At 44.9% G+C, this 25228-nt stretch overlaps 1 protein-coding gene across 3 annotated transcripts in view; it reads right to left on the reverse strand.

Annotated features, from left to right (window-relative positions):
- MEAK7 (MTOR associated protein, eak-7 homolog) overlaps positions 1-25228 on the reverse strand; it is a 38722-nt gene that overhangs the window by 13154 nt on the left and 340 nt on the right. For 2 of the 3 annotated variants that reach the window (XR_009517539.1, XM_059999620.1), the window contains exons 2-4: positions 13976-14153; positions 10189-10419; positions 9685-9829 (exon numbers count right to left, since the gene is read on the reverse strand). Coding sequence is in view for 2 of the 3 variants with exons in the window: in XM_059999620.1 (XP_059855603.1) it covers positions 9685-9829; positions 10189-10419; positions 13976-14128 (529 nt within the window). In the remaining variant the exon portion in view is untranslated. Of the gene's footprint in view, positions 1-9684; positions 9830-10188; positions 10420-13975; positions 14154-21862; positions 21892-25228 lie in introns of those variants that run through there. The other variant, XM_059999621.1, reaches the window with a different exon arrangement.

Genomic DNA, 25228 nt, shown 5'->3' on the forward strand with positions numbered 1-25228 from the left:
TACGTAAAATTTCATATGTGGTTGGCTTTGGAGTTCACATTCTGTCTCTATCGGACAGTGCTCATCTAAACAATTCAATATCGACACTCTTATCTTTTCTCTCTGCTCCAAGCTGCATTTCAGAGACACAGGAGACAGCTACACCCTCACCCCAGGGCCCCAAGACTCCCCAGCAATCCCTCCTGAGAGGGCTACACCAAAAGCCGCTAGTCCTAACAAAATCATTTGCAAAGGATTTAGAAAGTGTGCTGTCCTCCAGCTATGGCAGGGTAGTGGTTGGTTACTTCCTGGGCACCCCCCTAGTTTATCTGGGGAGAACGGATATCATTAACTGCAAATTATACTTAATTGTTTCCGACCAGCACCCATCACTCTGATTTCCATCTCTTATCTACTAAGAACAGAGGTGACATGGAGGTGATACCAAGAGACGAGCTGTCGGTACTTCATTCATATATACGTATATACGTACATATACACACGTATATATGTGTGTGTATATATATGACAGTATTATATAGTATATGATGTCATTATTCTTTCCAAGTTCCAAATACCTCACTTAATTTTTCAAACTGTGTTTAAAAATCCAGCTTTATAATAAAACAGTAACACTTTTATAAAACGAATCTACTTTGCAAAGAGATTCACCACAAGGTATTTTAAAATCGCAAGTAAATTTAATTATATACTGTTTCTCAGCCAACAACAGCAGAATATATATTCTTCTCAAGTGTACCTGGAATATTCTCCAGAACAGACCATATGTTAGGCCATAAAACATGCCTCAATAAATTGAAAAGAACTGAAATCATGTCATGTATGTTCTTCAACCACAATGTAATGAAATTACAAATCAGTAACAAGGCAATTTGGGAATTTCACAAACACATAGAAATTAAAGACTATACCTCTAAACAACCAACAGGCCAAAGAAGAAATCACGAGGGAAGTTAGAAAATACTGAGATGGGGACTTCCCTGGTGGCGCAGTGGATAAGACTCCACGCTCCCAATGCAGGGGACACAGGTTCAATCCCTAGTCAGGGAACTAGATCCCACAAGCATGCCACAACTAAGAGTTCACAGGCCGCAACTAAGGAGCCGGCGAGCCTCAACTAAGGAGCCCACCTGCCACAACTAAGACCCAGAACGACCACATAAATAAATAAATAAATAATTTTTTTAAAAAAAAGAAAGAAAAAACTGAGATGAATGAAAACAAAAACACAATATACCAAAACTTATGGGCTTCAGCTAAAACAGTGCTTAGAGGGAAATTTATAGTCATAAATGCCTATATGAAAAAGAAGAGAGATCTCAAATCAATAACCTAAACTTCTAACTTGAGAAATGAAAAAAAGAAAATCAAACTAGCGATCAGAATCAAGATGGTCAGTAGTGGGACGTGGAACTCACCTCTTCCCACGAAAACATCAAGAATACATCTATGAATGGAACAATGCTCTCAGAAAACTAGCAGAAGACCTCAAACACCTCAAAGGACAAGAAAGATCTCCAAGTAACTGGGCAGGACAAAGGAAAAAAACAATAGAGGAAGTGGGACGAGACCTGTGCCCCTGGGGGGGTGGAGCTGAAGGAGAGGAGAGGTTCCCGCACCCAGGGAAGCCTCACCGGTGGGGAGATCGGCCGGGACAGAAAGGGAGCTTCAGCGGCTTGGAGGAGAGCACGGCAGCCAGTTAGTGGCGGGCAGGACAGACACAGACCTACACGGATGGCTGTGCCACCGCCCTGTGTGCCCCAGCCTGAGACGCACGTCCGCTGGTATGGGTGGGGGCTGGGGGCTGTAATACGGGGTTTAGGGGACAGACCCAGGGAGAGGACTGCTGTTGGCTGTGCAGAGACGCCTGAAGGGGCTGGAGCGTGGGGCGCAGCAACCAGGAGTGTTTGCGGAAGAACCCCGGGCCGCCATTGTTAAGAACCCCGGGCGCCGTTGTTAAGTGGCCAAGGTAGAGGCGGGGCTGCCATCGCAGCCTCTTTCCCCACCCACCGGCTCCTGCCTACGCAGGCTCCAGGACAGGCTCCTGCCCAGGCAGGTCACACACCCCGGCCACCCCGGTCCCCTCCTGCCTGGGCAGGCTCGTGTGCCCCAGCCACTGCCCTGTGCACCCAGAAGCAGACAGCAGTGGGTTGCCCATACGCACAGGTGGGGCTGAAATCACAGCTGAGGCCCACAGGCCGTGTGACTTAGGAAGCGGAGCTGAAATCTCTCCCCACGGCTGCGTGAACCTTGGATTTATACCTCCACGGCCGACTTTGTAAATTCAATGCCTGTGGAACAACCAAACGGACAACTGGTGCTCCCGCAGCTGGGACGGGTCTGGCCTCAGCAGCTGTGGGCTTTGTGGGCGCGTACACGCGGGGGCTGGGCTGGGCCAGGGTCTGGGCTGCATCCACAGCTCCCATAGTGGGTCCAGGTATGTAACGACTGCAGTCCTGGGACCTGACTTCAGTGGATCTGCGCTGGTGGCCTTGTGAAAACAAAGCCTGAGAGGCACCAGGGCTGCCTGCCAGCACACCCAGAGCTGAGGTGGGGCTGAGGGCAGTGCCAACAACAGTGTACTCGGTGAGCCCGCACAGCAGGTGAAAGGTGACACACTCACAGGGGAACAGCTCCAGCACAGTAATACTCAGTGGCTCCTCTCCCAGTGGGAGCGCTCCAATCCCGCCTATTCTTGCACTGCAGATCAGAAACAGAGCTAGGGGCTTCTACACCAACAACTAGAGAGCAGACCCTGCCCTGGACAGGGCAGTGATAACCACAGAGGGAAGACGAGTCCCCACTCACTGGCCAGTGCTGGCTCTGGTCATCGCAACACGAGTCGCACCTCCTATCAAGGGGATAACAGCCAGCACACGCTGAGGAAAGAGGCAGCAGGCATCCATACTGAAAACAGTCCTTGCACCAAAAAAATACTAAACCCATGCAGGCTACGCAGGGACGCTCCCACATAAAAATAGCCCCCCGAGACCACAGTAGATAATTGTTTCTCCTAAACTCATAGAGCAAGAGAAATATAAGTAAAATGAAGAAGCAGAGGGACCACTCCCAATTAAAATATCGAGAGAATTCCCCTGAAAGAACAATGAAACAGGTCTCTTCAGTCTAATAGATACCAAGTTCAAAAAGGAGATAATGAAAATACTGAAGGAACTAAGAAAGGCTATCAATAGAAATGCAGATTACTGTAAAAAAGGAACTAGAAACTATAAGGAGGAGTCAAGAAACATTAGGAGATTCATTTGCTGAGACAAAAGCAGAACCAAAGGCTATGAATAGCAGAATAAATAATGCAGAAGAACGAATAAGTGATCTGGAAGATACAGTAAAGGAAATCATCCAATCAGGACATCAGACAGAAAGCCAAGTGAAAAACATGAAAGCAATCCAAGAGACCTATGGGAGAATGTAAAGCATGCCCATCTACACATAATAGGGATCCCAGAAGGAGAAGAAAGAGAAAAGGGGACTGAAAACGTATTTGAAGAAATGATGGCTTAAAACTTCCCAAAGCTAAAGAAGGAAACAGATATGCAGATACAGGAAACACAGAGGGTCCTGAACGAGACAAACCCGGGAAGACCCACACCAATACCAAAAGTTAAACATGAGAAAGAGGATTCTAAAGGCAGCAAGAGAGAAACACAGAGTTAACGACAAGGGAACCCCCATAAGGCTGTCAGCTGATTTCTCTACAGAAACGTCGCAGGCCAGAAGGGAGTGGCAAGATATATCCAAAGTCCTGAAAGGGAAATATCTGCAACCTAGGACACTACCCGGCAAGATGATCATTTAGAACAGAAGGAGAAAGAAAGAATTTCTCAGACAAGCAAAAGCTAAAAAAAATACAGCAATACTAAACCTATCCTAAAAGAAATACTGAAAGGTCTTCTCTAAATAGAAAAGTAGTAAGAAGCTATAGGAAAGAGAAAATCACAATTATTTTTCTAGAATGTGTTTGAGCCTAAGTGACTACTAGTCTAAAGCAAGTAGATAAATGAAGGGGTTAATATACTTGAAAAACAGGGCAACCACAAATCAAAAACATACAACAGACTCACAAAAATCAAAAAGAAAAAACTATAAGCATAATACAAAAGAAAAGCACAAAAGAAAAAGGGACAAAAGAATATAAAATCAACAGGAAAACAAGGTTTAAAATGGAAATAAATATATATCTATCAATAATTACCTTAATGTCAATGGACTAAATGCTCCCATCAAAAGACACTGAGTGGTAGATTGGATAAAAAACAAGAGTCTACAACATGCTGCCTACAAGACACCCACTTTAGGGCAAAGGACACACGTGTATTAAAAGTGAGGGGATGGAGAAAGATACTGCATGCAAACAGAAATGAAAAGAAAGCAGGGGTCGCAATACTCATATCAGACAAAAAAGACTTTAAAACAAAGGTTATAAAAAAAGATAAAGAAGGACACTGTATAATAAAAGGATCAATACAAGGAGAGGATATTACATTTGTCAACATATATGCACCCAATATAGGAGCACCCAAATACAGAAAACAAATACTAACAGACATAAAGGGAGAAACTGACAGGAATATAGTAATAGTAGGAGACTTTAGCACCGCACTCACATCAATGAATAGATCTTTGAGACAGAAAATCAATAAGGCAACAGAGGTCCCAAATCATACATTAGAACAGTTAGACTTAATTGATACCTTCAGGACATTACGTCTAAAAAAAATACATTCTTTTCAAGTGCACACAGAACATTTTCTAGGATTGACCACACACTTGGGCACAAAACAAGCCTCAACAAATTTAAGAGTAAAGAAATTATTTCAAGCATCTTTTCTGACCACAAAAGCATGAAACTAAAACTCAACCACAGAAAAAGAAACAAGAAAAAAACAATTACATAGAGGCTAAACATGCTACTAAAAAAACAATGGGTCAGGCTTCCCTGGTGGCACAGTGGTTAAGAATCTGCCTGCCAAGGCAGGGGACACATGGGTTCGAGCCCTGGTCCAGGAAGATCCCACATGCTGCAGAGCAGCTAAGCCCGTGCACCACAACTACTGAGCCCACATGCCACAAATGAAGCCCACGAGCCTAGAGCCCTGCTCCACAACAAGAGAAGCCACCATAATGAGAAGCCCGTGCACTGCAACGAAGAGTAGCCCCCACTCACGACAACTAGAGAAAGCGTACACGCAGCAACGAAGACCCAATGCAGCCAAAAATAAAAATAATTTTTAAAACCCAATGGGTCAATGATGAAATCAAAGAAGAAATTAAAAAATACCTTGAGCAAATGACAATGAAAACACAACCATACAAGAACTATGGGATGTAGCAAAAGCAGTTCTTAGAGGGTAGTTCATAGTGATACAGGCCTTCTTTAAGAAACAAATATCTCGGGACTTCCCTGGTGGTGCAGTGGTTGGGAGTCTGCCTGCCAATGCAGGGGACACGGGTTCGAGCCCTGGTCCGGGAAGATCCCACATGCCACAGAGCAACTAAGCCCGTGTGCCACAACTACAAAGTCTGTGCACTACAGCCCGCGAGCCACAAATACTGAGCCCGTGTGCCACAGCTACTGAAGCCCGCGTGCCTAGAGCCTGTGCTCCGCAACAAAGAGAAGCCACTGCAATGAGAAACCTGCACACTGCAACAAAGAGTAGCCCCCGCTCGCCACAACTAGAGAAAGCCCGCGCGCAGCAATGAAAACCCAGCATAGCCAAAACTAAATATATTTTTTTTAAAAAGCAACAAATATCTCAAATAAACAACCTAACACACTACCTAAAAAAATTAGGAAAAGAACAAACAAAACCTAAAGGAAAAGATAATAAAGCAAAGGAAAGATAATAAAGATCAGAAATGAAATAAATATAAGAGAGATTAAAAAACAAACAAAAAAATCAATAAAACCAAGAGCTGTTTCTTTGAAAGGGTAAACAAAATTGACAAACCTTTGGCCAGGCTCACCAAAAAGAAAAGAGAGAAGACCCAAATAAACAAAATAAGAAATGAAAGAAGGGAAATCACAACAGATACCACAGAAACACAAAAAACCATGAGTGAATACTATGAACAATTATATGCCAACAAATCTGACAACCTCCAAGAAACGGACAACTTTCTAGAAACATATAACCCATCAAAACTGAATCACAAAGAAAGAGACAACTTAAACAGACCAATCACTAGAAAAGAAATCAAACCTGTTAAAAAAAAAAAAAACAGCAAACAAAACAAAACCTGCCTAAAATAAAATTCCAGGACCATATGGCTTCACAGGCAAATTCTACCAAACATACAAAGAAGAACTTATACTGATCTTTCTCAAATTCTTCCAAAAAACTGAAGAGGAAGGAACACTCCCAAAGACATTCTATGAAGACACTATCACCCTGATACCAAAAGCAGACAAAGACACTACCAAAAAAGATAATTACAGGCCAATACCTTTGATGAATATAGATGCAAAAATTCTCAACGAATTATTAGCAAACCGAATCCAACAACACATTAAAAAAGTCATACACCACAACCAAGTTGGATTCATCCCAGGATCACCAGGATGGTTCAACATATTCAAATCAATCTACATGATATACCACATCAACAAAAGAAAGGACAAACACTACATGATCATCTTAATAGATGCATAAAAAGCATATGATGAAATTCAACACCCATGCATGATAAAAGTCCTTACAAAATTGGGTATAGAGGGAACGTATCTCAACATAATAAAAGCTATTTATGACAAACCCACAGCCAACATAATACTCAATGGTGAAAAGCCGAAAGCCTTCCTGCTAAAATCTGGAACAAGATAAGGGTGACCACTCTCACCACTTCTCTTCAACATAGCATTGGAAATCCTAGCCACAGCAATCAGACAAGAAATAGAAATAAAAGGTATTCAACTTGGTAGGGCGGAGGTAAAATTATCATTATACACAGATGACATGATAATATATATAGAAAACCCTCAAGACTCCACACAAAAACTACTAGAACTCTAGAGCCCACAAGCCACAGCTACTGAGCTCGCAGGCCACAACTACTGAGCCCGCATGCCTAGAGCCCGTGCTCTGCAACAAGAGAAGCCACCACAATGAGAAGCCCATGCACCACAATGAAAAGCAGCCCTGGCTTGCCACAACTGGAGAAAGACCGTGTGCAGCAACAAAGACCCAACACAGCCATAAATTAATTAACTATTTATTTTTTAAAAGATGATTCAAAGAAATGGAAAGATATCCCATGCTCTTGGATTGGAAGAATATTGTTTAAATGGCCATACTACCCAAAGCAATCTATAGGTATAATGCAATACCTATGAAATTACCCATGACATTTTGCACAGAAATAGAACAAATAATAATAAAATTTATATGGAACCATAAAAGACCCAGAATTGTCAAAGGAATCCTGAGGAAAAAGAGCAAAGCTGGAGACATAACCCTCCCAGACTTCAGACAATATTACCAAGTTACAGTAATCAAAACAGCATGATATTGGCACAAAAACAGGCATATAGATCAATGGAACAGAAGACAGAGCCCAGAAATAAGCCCACACACCTACGGCCAATTAATCTTCAACAAAGCAGGCAAGAATATACAATGGAGAAAAGACAGTCTCTTCAGCAAGTGGTGCTGGAAAAGCTGCACAGCTGCATTTTACATCAGTGAAGTTAGAACACACCCTCTCACCACACACAAAAATACACTCAAAATTACTTAAAGACCTAAATACAAGACAAGACACCATAAAACTCCTAGAAGAGAACATAGGCAAAACATTCTCTGACATAAATCATACCAATGTTTTCTTAGGTCAGGCTCCCAGGGCAATAGAAATAAAAGCCAAAATAAACAAATGGGACCTAATCAAACTTAAAAGCTTTTGCACAGCAAAGGAAACCATAAACAAAACAAAAAGACAACCTACAGACTGGGAGAAAATATTTGCAAATGATATGACCAACAAGGGCTTAATTTCCAAAATATACAAATGGCTCATACAACTCAACAACAAAAAAAAACAAACAACCCAATTCATAAATGGGCAGAAGCCGTAAACAGACATTTCTCCAAAGAAGACATACAGATGGCCAAAAAGAGAAGAGATGCTCAAGGTCGCTAATTATTAAAGAAATGCAAATCAAAACTACAATGAGGTACCACCTCACACCAGTCAGAATGGCCAGCATCAGAAAATCTAAAATCAATAAATGCTGGAGAGGGTGCGGAGAAAAGAGAACCCTCTTGCACTGTTCATGGGAATGTAAATTGTACAGCCACTGTGGAGAACAGTATGGAGGATCCTTAAAAAACTAAAAATGGAACTACCATATGACCCAGCGATCCCACTACTGGGCATACACCCTGAGAAAACCATAATTCAAAAAGACACATGTACCCCAGTGTTCACCGCAGCACTATTTACAAGAGCCAGGACATGGAAACAACCTAAATGTCCATGGACGGATGAATGGATAAAGGAGATGTGGCAGATATATATAATGGAATATTACTCAGCCATAAAAAAGAATGAAATAATGCCATTTGCAGCAACATGGAGGGACCTAGAGATTATCATACTAAGAAAGGTAAGTCAGAAAGAGAAAGACAAATACCATATGATATCACTTATATGTGGAATCTAAAATATGACACATATCTATGAAACAAAAACAGACTCACAGACATAGAGAACAGACTTGTGGTTGCCAAGGGGGAGGTAGGGGAGGGAGGGAAGGATTGGGAGTTTGGGATTAGCAGAGGCAAACTAGTATATATAGGATGGATAAACAAGGTCCTACTGTATGGCACAGGGAACTACATTTAATATCCTGTGACAAACCAGAATGGAAAAGAATAATAATATAGGGACTTCCCTGGTGGTCCAGTGATTAAGAATCACTTGCAATGCAGGTGACTCTGGTTCAATCCCTGGTCAGGGAACTAAGAACCCACATGCCGTGGGGCAACTAAGCCCACGTGCCACAACTACTGAGCCCATGTGCCACAACTAGAGAGAAGCCCGCACACTGCAATGAAAGATCCTGCGTGCTGCAACTAAGACCTGATGCAGCCAAAAGTAAATAAATATTTTTTAAAAAGAGTAAGAATGTATATATTCATATATATATATATATATATATATATATATAACTGAGTCCCTTTGCTGTACAGCAGAAATTGACACAACATTGTAAATCAACTATACTTCAATAAAATTTCTTTTTAAAAAAAGGAAAGAAAACCAAACTAAATCTAAAAGAAGCAGAAGAAAGAAATAAAAGACTTGGATGAAGATAAATGAAATAGAGATTAGACAACAGAGAAAACCCATAAAACCAAAAGTTGGCTCTTTGAAAATAACAAAAAGTGAACAAACCATTAGCTAGACTGACCAAGAAAAAAGGAGAAGAATCAAATGGCTAACATCAGAAATGAAAGTGGGGACGTCACTACTGACCCTGCAGAAATAAGGATTATAAGGGAATACTATGAACGACTGCCCACGGTTAAATAATCTAAATAGTCCTCCAAAGTTGGAAGACCCACATTTGCTGGCTTCAAAGGTTCAGTACAAGCCTACAGTAATGGAGATGGCGTGGTACCACTCTACAAGGCCAAGGTCTAAGGACGGAGGCAGGGCACTTGCCTTGAAGCTTCATCTCGGAGCACAGCTGAGCAGCCAGCACCTGCACCCTGGACAGGGAGCCTGGGCCTTGCTTCTGAGTCCAGCCTCTCAGCTCCTGTCTGTAGTTTAGCACGTGTGCCACAGAGCCAACCAGGTCCTCTGTAAACTTGAAGACCGCAATTTTACCATTAATCGCATTTCCGTTGTCACCTATGACCTACATCATATCAACATGGGGAAGGGTGTCTCATGTCCTTAAGGCCAACTGTGATGGCCCACAATCTGGAACAGATCATGTAACTTGGGTAGTTACTCATTTTTCCAATGACACATTTGGCTGGTCTAGATTGCCAGTGCCTTTTTGTCCAGGAGTTCTGACCTCAACCAGTGACATGGTCTAGGTACCCGCCCCCCGGGGTGGACTTGTGCGCAATGCCTCCATCAGCTGCTTAATCGTCCTAGGTCCCCCACCAAAGGATACCAAGGCTGCTTGGGATGGCTGCAAAGGGCCTGGTGGCCTCTTACCTTTTTGACCTCTCTTACTTTCACGGGACCTTCTGTGGCAGAAATCATTTTCAGGATCACGAGACTCTTCTCCTCAGCATTTCCTTTCAAAAGGTAGGACATGGACACTGTGAACTGCTCCTGGGAGATGCGCTCACTGGGCCCCTTGGTCTTCCCAGTCACGTCCACCCTCCGCATGCCCTCAAACAGTCTGGTGACCATCTCTTGGGGAAGAGCTTCCCCCACATGGCTCTGCGGGGACAGGTAGGTGAAGAGGTCAGACAGGGTGCCAGTCAAATGAGGCAGGATGATGGAAATATAGCTAAGGGAGAAAGACCAACCGCTGCTACCAGCACATAACCTTCCTAGATCCCCAAATGCACCATCTCTCCCCACCTAAGGGCATCATGACACCGCAGGACCCACACACCTAACGCGTCCTGGCTCGTGGCTCATCTTGGCCGTCTGACTCTTCCATCATCTGTTCCCATCCTGCCCTCCAGACTTCCCAGTCTCCCAGACTGGCTGTGTCATTCCTGCCTCTGGCCATCGTCTGCTCTTCACTCTGCTTACAACATCTCCTCAATTCTAGATTCTAGTAGCTGTCATTTGCATGTCTAAATTCATTTCCATATGGAACATACGGTCTGTGTAGTGCTAAATTGGCATGCTCTACACTATGGACTTCCAAATATATTAGCTAGCTTTATCAATCCGAGTTCTTTGTGCTCAGTATGCATTGGAAAGGGGGGGGGGAGGATAAATTGGGAGATTGGGAGTGACATATACATACTACCATATATAAAATAGATAACGAATAAGGTCCTACTGTATGGCACAGGGAACTACTCAAAATTCTGTAATGACCTATATGGGAATAGAAGCTAAAAAAGAGTGGATATATGTGTAACTGATTCACTTTGCTGTACAGCAGAAACTAACACATCACTGTAAATCAACTACACTCCAATAAAAACTTTTTAAAATTTTAAAACTCTAGTTCTTGGGACTTCCCTGGCGGTCCAGTGGTTAAGACTCCACGCTGCCAATGCGGGGGGCATGGGTTCAATCTCTGGTCAGGGAACTAAGATCCTACATGCCACACAGCAAGCCCAAAAAATTAAAAGAAAAAAATCTAGTTCTTAATCGTCTTGCCAGTAACGTTCTGTAAATATCCTCTTCTCTTTGACTCCAACATCAAATCTGATTTTGTCCAGGGATCATAAATACAGGGGGAGAGAAAGCAAACCATGAACTAAATCAGCGAGGTCTGAAAACTGAACTCTCCTGTAACAACTTCCCGTGTCTACACGGTCTGTGACAACATCAATATTCTGTATTTCTTGTAAAGCAGTTTCCCACCCTCATTGCTCAAAAAGAGTATTCCTATTTCTGTCGGTGTTTCCAAAGTTCTACTGGAAGAGAAACCTCTAATTCGTTCCCAAAGGAACCTTTATTTGGTTGCCAAGGTTTTCTGACCAACTTTTCACCCTATTTATCTTTTTTTTTTTTTTTGCCGCACTGGGTCTTCATTGCTGCGCGCAGGCTTTCTCTAGTTGCAGCCAGCGGGGGCTACTCTTCGTTGCGGTGCGCGGGCTTCTCATTGCAGTGGCTTCTCTTGTGGAGCATGGGCTCTAGGCGTGCAGGCTTCAGTAGTTGTGGCATGCAGGCTCAGTAGTTGTGGCTCGTGAGCTGTAGAACGCAGGCTCAGTAGTTGTGGCGCACGGGCTTAGCTGCTCTGCGGCATGCGGGATCTTCCCGGACCAGGGCTCAAACCCGTGTCCCCTGCACTGGCAGGAGGATTCTTAACCACTGCGCCACCAGGGAAGCCCCACCCTATTTATCTTGATAAACACCTGTGAACGTTGTCACGAACTCAGCAGTTAAGTCCCTAAGTGGCCTGTCTTGTTCTGTCTGCTCCAGCTTAGTGGGCGACCCAGCAGACTGGGGTGCTTTTGGTCTAGTGGAGATACACATGATACACACACACACACACACACACACACACACACACACAAGCTGTAACCCCAATAACCTCCCTGGCCAGTTTCCTCAACTATAACGTGAGTATGTTGGGGGGATCCCCAATGCCATCCGCTCCTATTCTGCATGTCCTAAAAGAGGAGGCTCTCCTCAGAAAACTAAAAATAGAGCTACTATATGATCCCACACTCCTACTTCTGGGCATACATCCAGACAAAACTATAACTCAAAAAGATACCTGCACCCCTATGTTCACAGCAGCACTACTGACAATGGCCAACACATGGAAACAACCTAAGTGTCCATCGACAGAGGAATGCATAAAGAAGATGTAGTACATATACACAATGGAATACTACTCAGCCATAAAAAAGAATGAAATTATGCCATTTGCAGCAACATTGGATGGACCTAGAGATTATCATACTAAGTGAAGTAAGTCAGACAGAGAAAGACAAATACTATACGATGTCACTTATACGTGGAATCTAAAATATGGCACAGAAGAACCTATCTACAAAACAGAAACAGACTCACAGACATAAGAGGTCATACTTGTGGTTGCCAAGGCCGAGGGGGAGTCAGGGAGGGATGGAGTGGGAGTTTCAGGTTAGCAGATGTCAACTATTATACATAGGATGGATAAACAACAAGGTCCCACTATATGGTACATGGAACTATATTCAATATCCTGAGAGAAACCAAAATGGAAAAGAATATAAAAAAGAATGTGTATATGTGTATAGCCGAGTCACTTTGCTGTACAGCAGAAATTAACGCTACGTTGTAAATCAACTATAGTTCGATAAAAAACTAAATTTGAAAGAGGAGGCTAGGGGTAAGGCAGGAATAAAGACGCAGACCTCCTAGAGAACGGACTTGAGGTTATGGGGAGGGGGAAGGGTGAGCTGTGACGGGGCGAGAGAGAGTCATGGACATATACACACTAACAAACGTAGTAAGGTAGATAGCTAGTGGGAAGCAGCCGCATGGCACAGGGATATTGGCTCGGTGCTCTGTGACAGCCTGGAGGGGTGGGATAGGGAGGGTGGGAGGGAGGGAGACGCAAGAGGGAAGAGATATGGGAACATATGTATATGTATGGCTGATTCGCTTTGTTATAGAGCAGAGACTAGCACACCATTGTAAAGTAATTATACCCCAATAAAGATGTTAAAAAAAAAAAAAAAAAAGAAAAAAAAAAGAAAGAGGAGGCTCTGAAATGTCTTCACACATTGCACCGCCTCCCCACTGCCCAGGGGGATGGGCTGATGAGGTCTCTTTGCTGTTGTCTCGCTCTGTCTGAGCACCCAAACCACCCAAACATGTGGCTAAGAGCCCCATGGAACGGGGCCAAAAGATGGGTAAATGGGCAGTTCTCACTCGTTGTCAGGTGCATCTTGACTCTGAAACTTCGTTATTTTGTTAGGAAAACCACCAAACTCCCAGGACGTCAAACGCTTACGAATCCTAAAGGCCAAGGTGGACTTGAAACTTTGCAGTTATTGGACCCACAAATACAGCTAAGGGCAGCCTATCACTCGTCTGGAGGGAAACCGGCGACAGTGGTTCAAGAGACAGGAAGAGGCCAGCCCCTCTAGTCAACCTCAAGTGGGAAAAGTCCCCCAAACACTGTGATACGAAGGCTGAGCAGAGCAGCTACAACACGGACCACGGAACCCACAAAGCTGAAAATAGGTACTATCTCTCCCTTTCTAGAAAACACACCCCTCCGTGTTCCCACACCTGTCTTACGGGAACAGACAGCCAATGTTGGCCTGACCCCTCCCCAAACTCAACATGAACTTCTGACTGTTACTCTTGCCTTCAGTGCCTGTAGAGAGAAGGATCTGGGCGAGGTACTGGAGCGGAGTTCCGCCGACGACAGAGCATCAAACAATCTGTCGATCTCGGCCTGCTCTGCAGGAAGAAACCGCGGGGAGAGACTCTGCCCCGAGAGGCTCTGGCTATTCCCCATCTGTCCTGGTAGCTGGCAGGAGTCTCTGCAGAAGGAAAGTTCACACCCAGTTAGCAGGGAAATCAAGAGGTAATCATCACAGAAAATAAACATCGATAATTACATGGTCAAGGTAATCAATACTGACCTCCTTGCAAAATGCAGCTACAACGCGTCAGAGCTATGTAATGTTGTTTCAGTGTGGCAGAAATTAATGGTCGACACAAATAAAGTGGGAAAACCCAATTCTAATTCTTCTGACTGCCTGAGGCCTGCTCATAATTGCCAACCAAAAGTCGATTTCTTTATTCGAAAACAGTTTCTAAGCTAATGTAACTAAAATGTAGAAGAATCAGGATTTCAATCTAAATATTTATTTTTTAAAAGTCTGAGTTGAAAAAATAATCTATAAGGCTGGATGATCACACACATTTTAAAAAAATCAACACCCTGCAAATATCACCTAGAGAGCAGACGTGCTATTAGACATGTTTTTCCCTTCGTGATCCTGGCTCCACCTGGCTGGCTGTATGGTCTTGGGCAAGCAACCAAAACTCTCTGTGCCCCAGTTTCCTCGTTTGTAAAATGGGAATAATCACAGCCCAACCTCAGACGGCTGTGATCATGGTTGGCCAAAGCCGTGAGATCAGGACTTCCCCGGTGGCACAGTGGTTAAGAATCCACCTGCCAATGCAGGGGACACAGGTTTGAGCCCTGGTCCGGGAAGATCCCACATGCCACCGAGCAACTAAGACCATGCGCCACAACTACTGAGCCTGTGCTCTAGAGCCCACGAGCCACAACTACTGAGCCCCCATGCCACAACTACTGAAGCCCGTGCACCTAGAGCCCATGCTCCACAAAAAGAGAAGCCACCACAATGAGAAGCCCGCACACCACAACAAACAGTAGCCCCCACTCGCCGCTACTGGAGAAAGCCCGCATGCAGCAATGAAGACCCAATGCAGCCAAAAATAAATAAATAAAATTAATTTATTAAAAAATAAAGAAGTAAATAACATACAAAGGAATTCCCATAACGTTATCAGCTGATTTTTCAGCCGAAACTCTGCAGGCCAGAAGGGAGTGGCAGGATATACTTAAAGTGATGAAAGAGAAAAACCTACAACCAAGATTACCCAGCAAGAATCTCATTCAGATTCAAGGGAGAAATCAAAAGCTTTCCAGACAAGCAAAAGCTAAGAGAATTCAGCACCACCGAACCAGCTTTACCACAAATGCTAAAGAAACTTCTCTAGGAGGGAAACACAAGAGAAGAAAAGATCTACAAAAACAAACCCAAAACAATTAAGAAAATGGTCATAGGAACATACATATCAATAACAACCTTGAGTGTAAATGGATTAAATGCCCCAACCAAAAGATACAGACTGGCTGAATGGATACAAAAACAAGACCCATCTATATGCTGTCTACAAGAGACCCACTTCAGACCTAGGGACACATACAGACTGAAGGTGAAGGGATGGAAAAAGGATATTCCTTGCAAATGGAAATCAAAAGAAAGCTGGAGAAGCAATACTCATATCCAATAAAATAGACTTTAACATAAAGACTGTTACAAGAGACAAGGAAGGACACTACATAATGATCAAAGGATCAATCCAAGAAGAAGATAGAACAACTATAAGTGTTTATGCACCCAACACAGGAGCACCTCAATACATAAGGCAAATGCTAACAACCATGAAAGCAGAAATCAACAGTAACACCATAATAGTGGGGGACTTTAACACGCCACTTACACCAATGGACAGATCGCCCAAACAGAAAATAAATACGGAAACACAAGCTTTAAATGACACAACAGAACAGTTAGATTTAACTGATATTTATAGAACATTCTACCCAAAAGTGGCAGAATACACTTTCTTCTCAAGTGCACATGGAACATTCTCCAGGATAGATCACCTCTTGGGTCACAAATCAAGCCTCAGAAAATTTAAGAAAATTGAAATCGTATCAAGCATCTTTCCTGACCACAACATTATGAGATTGGAAATCAGTTACAGGAAAAAAACTGTAAAAAACACAAACACATGGAGACTACACAGTGTGCTACTAAATAACCAAGAGATCACTGAAGAAATCAAAGAAGAAATAAAAAAAAAAAACATAGAAACAAATGACAATGAAAACATGACGATCCAAAACCTATGGGACACAGCAAAACCAGTTCAGGGAAGTCTATAGCAATTCAATCTCACCTCAAGAAACAAGAAAAATCTCAAACAATCTAACCCTACACATAAAACAACTAGAGAGGGGCTTCCCTGGTGGCGCAGTGGTTGAGAATCTGCCTGCCAATGCAGGGGACACGGGTTCGAGCCCTGGTCTGGGAAGATCCCACATGCCGTGGAGCAACTGGGCCCGTCAGCCACAACTACTGAACCTGCGCGTCTGGAGCCTGTGCTCCGCAACAAGAGAGGCCCCGATAGTGAGAGGCCCGCGCACCGCGATGAAGAGTGGCCCCCGCTTGCCACAACTAGAGAAAGCCCTAGCACAGAAACGAAGACCCAACACAGCCCTAAATTAATTAATTAATTAATTAATTAATTAATTTAAAAAAAAAAACAACTAGAGAAAGAAGAACAAAGAAAACCCAAAGTCAGTAGAAGGAAAGAAATCATAAAAATCAGAGGAGAAATAAATGAAATAGAAACAAACAAAAGAGCAAAGATCAATAAAACTAAAAGCTGGTTCTTTGAGAAGGTAAACAAAATTGATAAACCCTTAGCCAGACTCATCAAGGAAAAAAGGGAGAGGATGCAAATCAATAAAATTAGAAATGAAAAAGGAGAAATCACAATTGATACTGCAGAAATACAAAGGATTACAAGAGATTACTACAAAGAACTATATGCCAATAAAATGGACAACCACGAAGAAATGGACAAATTCTTGGAAAGGTACAATTTTCCAAGACTGAACCAGGAAGAATTAGAAAATATATCTTAAAAAATATAACTATTTTTGATAAAAAATATACCTATCACAAGAAATGAAATTTTAACTGTAATTAAAAATCTTCCACCAAACAAAGGTCCAGGACCAGATGGCTTCAGAGGCAAATTCTATCAAACACTTAGAGCAGAGCTAACACCTAATCATTCTCAAACCCTTCCAAAACATTGCAGAGGGAGAAACACTCCCAAATTCATTCTATGAAGCCACCTTCACCCTGATACCAAAACTAGGAAAAGATATCACAAAAAAAGAAAATTACAGACCAATATCACTGATGAATATAGATGCAAAAATCCTGAACAAAATACTAGCAAACAGAATCCAACAGCACATTAAAAGGATCATAAACTATGATTAAGTGGGATTTATCCAAGAGATGCAAAGATTCTTCAATATATGCAAATCAATCAATGTCATACACCACATTAACAAATTAAGGAATAAAAACCATATGATAATCTCAACAGATGCAGAAAAGGTTTTTGACAAAATTCAACACCCATTTATGATAAAAACTCTCCAGAAAATGGGCAAAGAGGGAACCTACCTCAACATAATAAAGGCCATATATGACAGACCCACAGCAAGCATCATACTCAATGATGAAAAACTGAAAGCATTTCCTCTAAGATCAGGAAAAAGACAAGGATGTCCACTCTCGCCACTCTTATTCAACATATTTTGGAAGTCCTAGCCACGGCAATCAGAGAAGAAAAAGAAATAAAAGGAATACAAATTGGAAAAGAAGAAGTAAAACTGTCACTGTTTGCAGATGACATGATACTATACATAGAGAATCCTAAAGATGCCACCAGAAAACTACTGGAGCTAATCAATGAATTTGGTAAGGTTGCAAGATACAAAATTAATGCACAGAAATCTCTGGCATTCCTATACACCAACAATGAAAAATCAGAAACAGAAATTAAGGAAACAATCCCATTTAACATCTCAACAAAAAGTATAAAATACCTCGGAATAAACCTGCCTAAAGAGGCGAAAGATTTGTACTCAGAAAACTATAAAACACTGACGAAAGAAATCAAAGATGAAATAAACAGATGGAGAAATATACCATGTTCTTGGATTGAAAGAATCAATATTGTGAAAATGACTATACTACCCAAAGCAATCTACAGATTCAATGCAATCCCTATCAAACTACCAATGGCATTCTTCACAGAATTAGAATGCCATTACAATTCGTATGGAAACACAAAAGACCCCGAATAGCCAAAGCAATACTGAGAAAGAAAAACAGAGTTGGAAGGATCAGGCTCCCCGACTTCAAACTATACCACAAAGCTACAGTAATCAAGACAGTACGGTACTGGCACAAAAACAGAAATATAGATCAATGGTACAGGACAGAATGCCCAGAGATAAACCCACGCACATATGGGCACCTAATTTACAACAAAGGAGGCAAGAACATACAATGGAGAAAAGACAGCCTCTTCAATAAGTGGTGCAGGGAAAATTGGACAGCTACATGTAAAAGAATGAAATACACTCCCTACCACCATACACAAAAATAAACTCCAAATGGATTAAAGACCTAAATGTAAGGCCAGACACTATAAAACTCTTAGAGGGAAACATAGGAAAAACACTCTTTGACATAAACCACAGCAAGATCATTTTTGACCCACCTCCCAGAGAAATGGAAATAAAAACAAAAATAAACAAATGGGACTTAATTAAACTTAAAAGCTTTTACACAGCAAAGGAAACAGTACACAAGACAAAAAGACAACCCTCAGAATGGGAGAAAATATTTGCAAATGAAACAACAGACAAAGGATTAATCTCGAAATATACAAACAGCTCATGGAACTCAATATCAAAAAAACAAACAATCCAATTAAAAAATGGACGGAAGACCTAAATAGACATTTCACCAAGGAAGGCATACAGATGGCCAAGAGGCACATGAAAAGATGCTCAACATCACTAATTATTAGAGAAATGCAAGTCAAAACTACAATGAGGTATCACCTCACGCCGGTCAGAATGGCTATTAACAAAAAATTTAGAAACAATAAATGCTGGGAAAGGTTTGGTGAAAACGGAACCCTCCTGCACTGTCGGTGGGAATGTAAATTGATACAACCACTATGGAAAACAGTATGGAGGTTCCTTAAAAAACTAAAAATCGTATTACCATATGACCCAGCAATCCCACTACTGGGCATATATCCTGAGAAAACCATGATTCAAAAAGAGACATGCTGCAATGTTCACTGCAGCACTATTTGTAATAGCCAGGACATGGAAGCAACCTAAGTGTCCATCGACAGATGAATGGATAAAGAAGATGTGGCACATTGATACAATGCAATATTAGTCAGTCATAAAAAGAAACGAAATTGAGATATTTGTAGTGAGGTAGATGGACCGAAAGTCTGTCATAGAGTGAAGTAAGTCAGAAAGAGAAAAACAAATACTGTATTCTAACGCATATTTATGGAATCTAAAAAAAAAAAAAAAAAATGGTACTGATGAACCTAGTTGCATGGCAGGAATAAAGAGGTAGACATAGAGAATGGACTTGAGGACACAGGGTGGGAGAAGGAAGCTGGGGCAAAGTGAGAGTAGCATTGACATATATACACTACCAAATGTAAAATAGTTAGCTAGTGGGAAGCAGCAGCATAGCACAGGGAGATGGGCTCGGTGCTCTGTGATGACCTAGAGGGGTGGGATAGGCAGGGTGGGAGGGAGGCTCAAGAGGGAGGGGCTATAGGGACATATGTATGCAAATGGCTGATTCACTTTGGTGTACAACAGAAACTGTATTGTAAAGCGATTATTCCCCCCAAAAGATCTATTTATAAAAACAAAAGATAAAAAAAAATAAACTCCAGGTACCAAAAAAAAAAAGTGAACAATTCAGTGGCATTTGGGACATTCACAACATTGTGAGACCACCACCTTTATCTAGCTCTAAAACGTTTCCATCACCCCAAAAGACAGCCCACACCCATGAGCGGTTATTCCCCATCCCCGATCCCTCAGCCCCTGGCAACCACTAATGCGCTTTCTCTGTGGATTTGCCTATTTCGAACATTTCATGTAAATGAAATCATCCAGTACATGGTCTTTGGGGTCTGGCTCTTTTCACTCAGCATAATGTTTTAAAATTTCATCTGCATGGTAGCACGATCAGTACTTCACTCCTTTTTATGGGTGAATAATAATTATGGTAGATGGAGATGCCGTCTTTGGCTTATCCATTCGTCTGCTGATGGACATTGGGGGCTGTTTCTATCCTTTGGGTGTTGTGAACAGTGCTGCTGTGAACATATGTGTACATGTACTTGCCTGAGTCCCTGCTTTCAAATTTGGGGGCGGCAGGTGCTATACCTAGGAATGAATTGCTGGGTTGTATAATCTGATGTTCCCTGAGGAATTGCCAAACTATTTTCTGATTTACATTCCCAGCAGGAAAGCATGAGGGTTCCAATTTCTCCATATCCTCTCTGACATTCTTGCTATTTTTCCATCTTTTTAATCCAGCCATTCTGGCAGGGGTGCCCATCTGCCCCAAACAGGAAGCGTCCAGCAGAGGGCTCCTTGGACAGGAGCTGTAGCGCACTTGCAAAGGCTGCTGGAAACGGGTGCTTGTGCAGCCCAGTTTGGGGCTATCACTCACAGGCCACCTGATCTAACTGGTTCCAGTTCTCAAGTTTTTCAGCAGCCTAAGAGCCAAGAAGGAAAACTTCCAGCCCGGGGCTCAAGGTCCAGCCTGCGTGAGGCTGTCTTCATGTCTAAGATACAGCGAGTGGCACCACCGGGTGCCTGGTCCCCTCCAGGGGGCACAGCCCAAGCAGCCATGCCAAGGCAGACCCGTCTTGTTTGTCAACTTTTCTAAGAGCCCCAAGAAACAACCTGATCACGTAGGACTGGATGAGGAGACGAGCCATCATCATTTGATTTTTAACTACCTGCCACTTCCGGAAGAGAGGAGGAAAGAGTGCCAAGCAAAGGCAGAAAGAAGGTACGAACATCACTGACGCTGCAGTTAATTTAATATATTCTGCCAACTGCCAAGCCGTGCGCTTAGTATTAAGTGTCTGAAAGCCACGCCTGAGAGAAATCACAATAGAAAATAGGTCGGTGCCCCCTGGCTATCGACAAGCAGGAGTACGCGTGTGGTCAGAGCTGCATTTCCAACCCAAGGCAGCGAGGAAGCGCGGGGTCTCGGTGAGAGTGTGAAGGGGGCTGCTTTCTTGGAAGGCTCAAAGAAGGGGCTGATGCCATTCAGTGACCGGGTAGCTTAATCCTTTTCATCGAGGATGCAGGAGGAACAGAGAAGGGCTAGGGTGATAATTAAGAAGGACGCTGCCCTGTTCTGTGGACCAGAAAGCAGGCCGCGAGTTATTCTGGGTCCCCGCACAGTGACCTGACCTGTCTACACAGCATGATTTTGCTTTCACTGGGTTCACCCCCGCTTTACTTCCATTAGCGATACATCACGATGGCTTTAGTCAACAGTATTTTTAGAGTCACACCCTTCCAACCAGGGAAATTCAAGATTCTCTCAAAATCTGTGTTAATTGGTCAAGTCACCAAAAGATCTGTCACACAACTCTCCCTGCGTCCCTCCCTTGTTACCCTGCTGAAATCCTGGAAATGGTAAATGAATTAAAATGTACCCTAGTGAAAGCTATTTCGTTCTCAGGGTCTTCCTAGCAAAGATCACCACGTTTCTTCACTTCCTCTAGAAAACCTTAAGGTTGTGACACGAGAAGGCCCCTGACTCACCTAAACTCTGGAAGAGATGGCGGCCTTCTGACACCTGCGGGGAAAGGTTTCTGAGATGGCAGCACAGCTGCATATCAGAGCTGGACCCTCCCGGCCGGTGACAGCCGTGCCCACCCGGGTGGGCTCCCAAGGCCGACCTGGCGGATGCGTGTGGTCCCCTCGGAACGTCAGACACCAGTCTCTGTGGACAGTTCCCTTCTGCCCGTTGTCTGGCTCAGAGGACCCTCATGTCCACCTCTGCACCCCTCATCATCTACTCAGCCTCAAGTTCCACGACTACCCAGCATTCCTGACTTTCCTAGAACCGACTGCTGCCTTAACTGACGTGGACACAGGGCCCTCCTTACTCACTCTGCTTGCGCTGCACCCACACCAGCACGCCTGACTCACCCACCGCAGAATCTGAATGCCATTAAAGAGACTGCCGCACGGCCACCTGGCCAGCACCTGAGTCAGCCTGGTACACGCAGGCACGGGGACGTGCCGGTCCAACAGCTATGTTGTTCCCCACCCACCCCTCGGGTGGACGGCCTGTTCTCTCACCAGCTCGTGAGATCCCGTGTGCTCACTCCAGGAGGTCGGCCTTGCCTGGGTCCCTCACGTTCGGGCCCCATGGGACTCACTCCCAGACCCCAGGCACTCAGGGCCCCTTGGATCAGTGCCACTCACTCCACCACCCGTGACCAGTCCCCTGCCCACCTCTGTACCCATGGTCCACCAGGCCTGGGCCACCAGGGAGAGCTCACAGCAAGGACAGGGGCTCCATCTACATGCCGCACCTCAAACTCCCCACATCCTGGGAAAACATCCTTCCTTCTCAAAACCAAGGAATCGCTCGACCGGGGGATACCGGCCTCTTTTAGGGGGACGTCTGGGGCTAAGAGGCTGCCAACACGTAAGTGCCTCTCCTCAGTCATTCCCAGATGTTCCATGACTGAGCAATCAGGGCGGCCAGGGGCAGCGCACTGAGAGGTCACGGGGCCTGCCCCCTCCAGCACACTGGCCTTCCTGACATCAGCACATGCGTCAAATTCCTTCAACAGATAACTCGGTGTCTCCTAGGCCAGGCCCCGTCAGAGGGAGAGCAGACAGAAGCCTCAGAAAGGCCCAGGGCCTGCAGGAGCGTCCCGTCCAGCAAATGCTGTGGGGATCGGCAGGGATGGGGCGAGAGTGGAAAACGTCCCAAAGGACATGTTCTGGCTGGGTTTTCCGGCACCCACTGGTGGTTCACCCAGGAAGCAGGGACAGTGCACACAAAGGTGCAGGGTGACACCGACATCGTCCAGGCGAGGTCTGGTGTGCGGAGGGGGCCAGAGGGGTCTACAGAGCAAGGCGGCCTCATCTGCCTCCACCCAGCCACTCACTTCCAGCCCATCCCAGCCCCCTCCTCTGTCCCACCGGAAACAGGCTCCTCCACTGTTGTCCGGAAACAGCAGCCTGGCCTCCTCAGGGTCCAAATGCCTTCGAGAAAGGACCAGAGCTGGGCGAGGCGCCCACAGGGAGGACTGGAGGGCAGAAATGCACAGGAGCGGTGCGGCCCATCGGCATGCATGCGGTAGGCTCAGGGCGGCCCCTGGAAGAGATGCCAGGGATGGCCCAGAAGCAGGGCAGCTGGCAACACTGGCTTTTCTTCTAGGAGGAGGAACTGCTACGCCCTCAAGCAGGAGCCACCGGCCTGGAGCCAACAAAAGGTGGAAGGAAGGGCAGCCTCTCAGACCATGCCCCAGGCCCCTGGCCCACCATTCTCGGCGTCCGCAGGGCACTGGTAAGAGGACACATCTTTAGGCAGCTCCAAGGACAGCCCGCTCCTGTTAAAGAGCTCCACACGGCGGGATGAAGTAGTGGCAGTGGTACAGTGTCCCCAAGTTCCTCCAGCCTGGACTGCATCGTTTTATCAGGCCTGAAATCTCTTCAATCAACTTTGGGGAGGAACTGAAGGCCTTTGATGCGTCCTTACTTCTCCCCAGATGCATATTCCTGAACTTCCTTTCAGTCCCTGGCCATGGTTTTCTCACGGGACTGTCCTGGGTGCACCTGGATATGTGCCACAGGCTTTTTTTTCCGGGCAAGCTGTGCATAAAACAACCCAGCGCTGGCCTGAGTCTCCTGCAGGTTTACGTATATCACATTCTCTTTCAAGAGGACGCGCCTCAGTGTTCCTTTAAGATGGCTAACCCCAGTGGTTCTCAACTGGGGGCGGTTCTGTCTGCCGGGGGACAGCTGGCAATGATGTCTGGTTGTCACGACCAGGGAGAGGGGTGCTGCTGGCATCTAGAGGATAACAACCAGGGGTGCTGCTAAATACCCTACAACGCACAGGACAGCCCCCCCTGAACAAAGAAGTCCCTGGCCCCAAATGTGAGTAGGACTGAGAATGAGAAACTGGCTTCCAAAGATGCAGGGCCGTGGGGCAGAGCGGGAGGGTGGGCACTGAAGTGCGCTGGCATCCAGGCGGTGTAAGCAAAGGTGCACAGATCCGAGTCCAAGCTCTGACACTGGTCGGTGCTAAGACTGAGGGCAAGTTATGAAGGCTTTTCCAACCCTAGTAAAACAGGGACAGTGCCACCAGCCCTGTAATGAGCGGAAAGGATTAAATGAGGCAGCATCGGGCATTTATCAATAATTCGGCTTTCTGGAGGCCAGAGGAGGAGACACATGAGCCCAAGGCAACAGAAGGTTTCTTGCCTTGGAACAAAACAGGCCAGCTTGGAAGGAACAAACTCCCCAGGGCTAGGGAGGGAGCCAGGAGCTGTTTTTCTGCAGAATCGGCCGCAGTTCCTGCTGGCATCCTAGCATGGCTCAGGCACCTCTTTTCAGAGCCTCTCTGAGGACTCCTGTCCTCGAGGGACACCCTGGACTCTCCACCTCCAAGGGGCCACAGTCCTGGGAGCAGCAATCTGGCCCTCAGTACGCCCCTTCTGCCAAGACTCCCAGCCCCTCATCTGCTTCAAGCTTTGTTTACATCCCAGAACCTTCCGCGAAGGGTCAGCTTGAGCCTGGGCCAGCCGCCAGCTGTGCAGAGTCCCTGCTAGCCAGAAGGTGACCTGTCCCGCTCCTGCCCTGTGCTGGCTTCCCTCCCTCCAGGGAGCCCCAGTGGCTCATCTGCAGGGTGTCAGCCTAGGAGCACTTTCTTTTCTCCCCTCTGCCCTGAATTTAGCCATCAGCTCCACTCTCCGGGGACAAAGTGAGTAGGCTGTGGTCATTAGAGAGACCGCCCCAGCCCGGCACACACTCCAGTACAGCCCCCTGCCTCGCCTCCTCCCGCCGACGCTCCCCAGTTCTTCCTGCGTCTCTACAGCTCTCTCTCGCTTTCCCTTCTGACAGCGGGCCTCCACCCTGAGAACCCTCGGGTAAGAATCTGCCGGA

This window comes from Delphinus delphis, chromosome 20, assembly GCF_949987515.2.
Source record: "Delphinus delphis chromosome 20, mDelDel1.2, whole genome shotgun sequence".
NCBI lineage: Eukaryota > Metazoa > Chordata > Mammalia > Artiodactyla > Delphinidae > Delphinus > Delphinus delphis.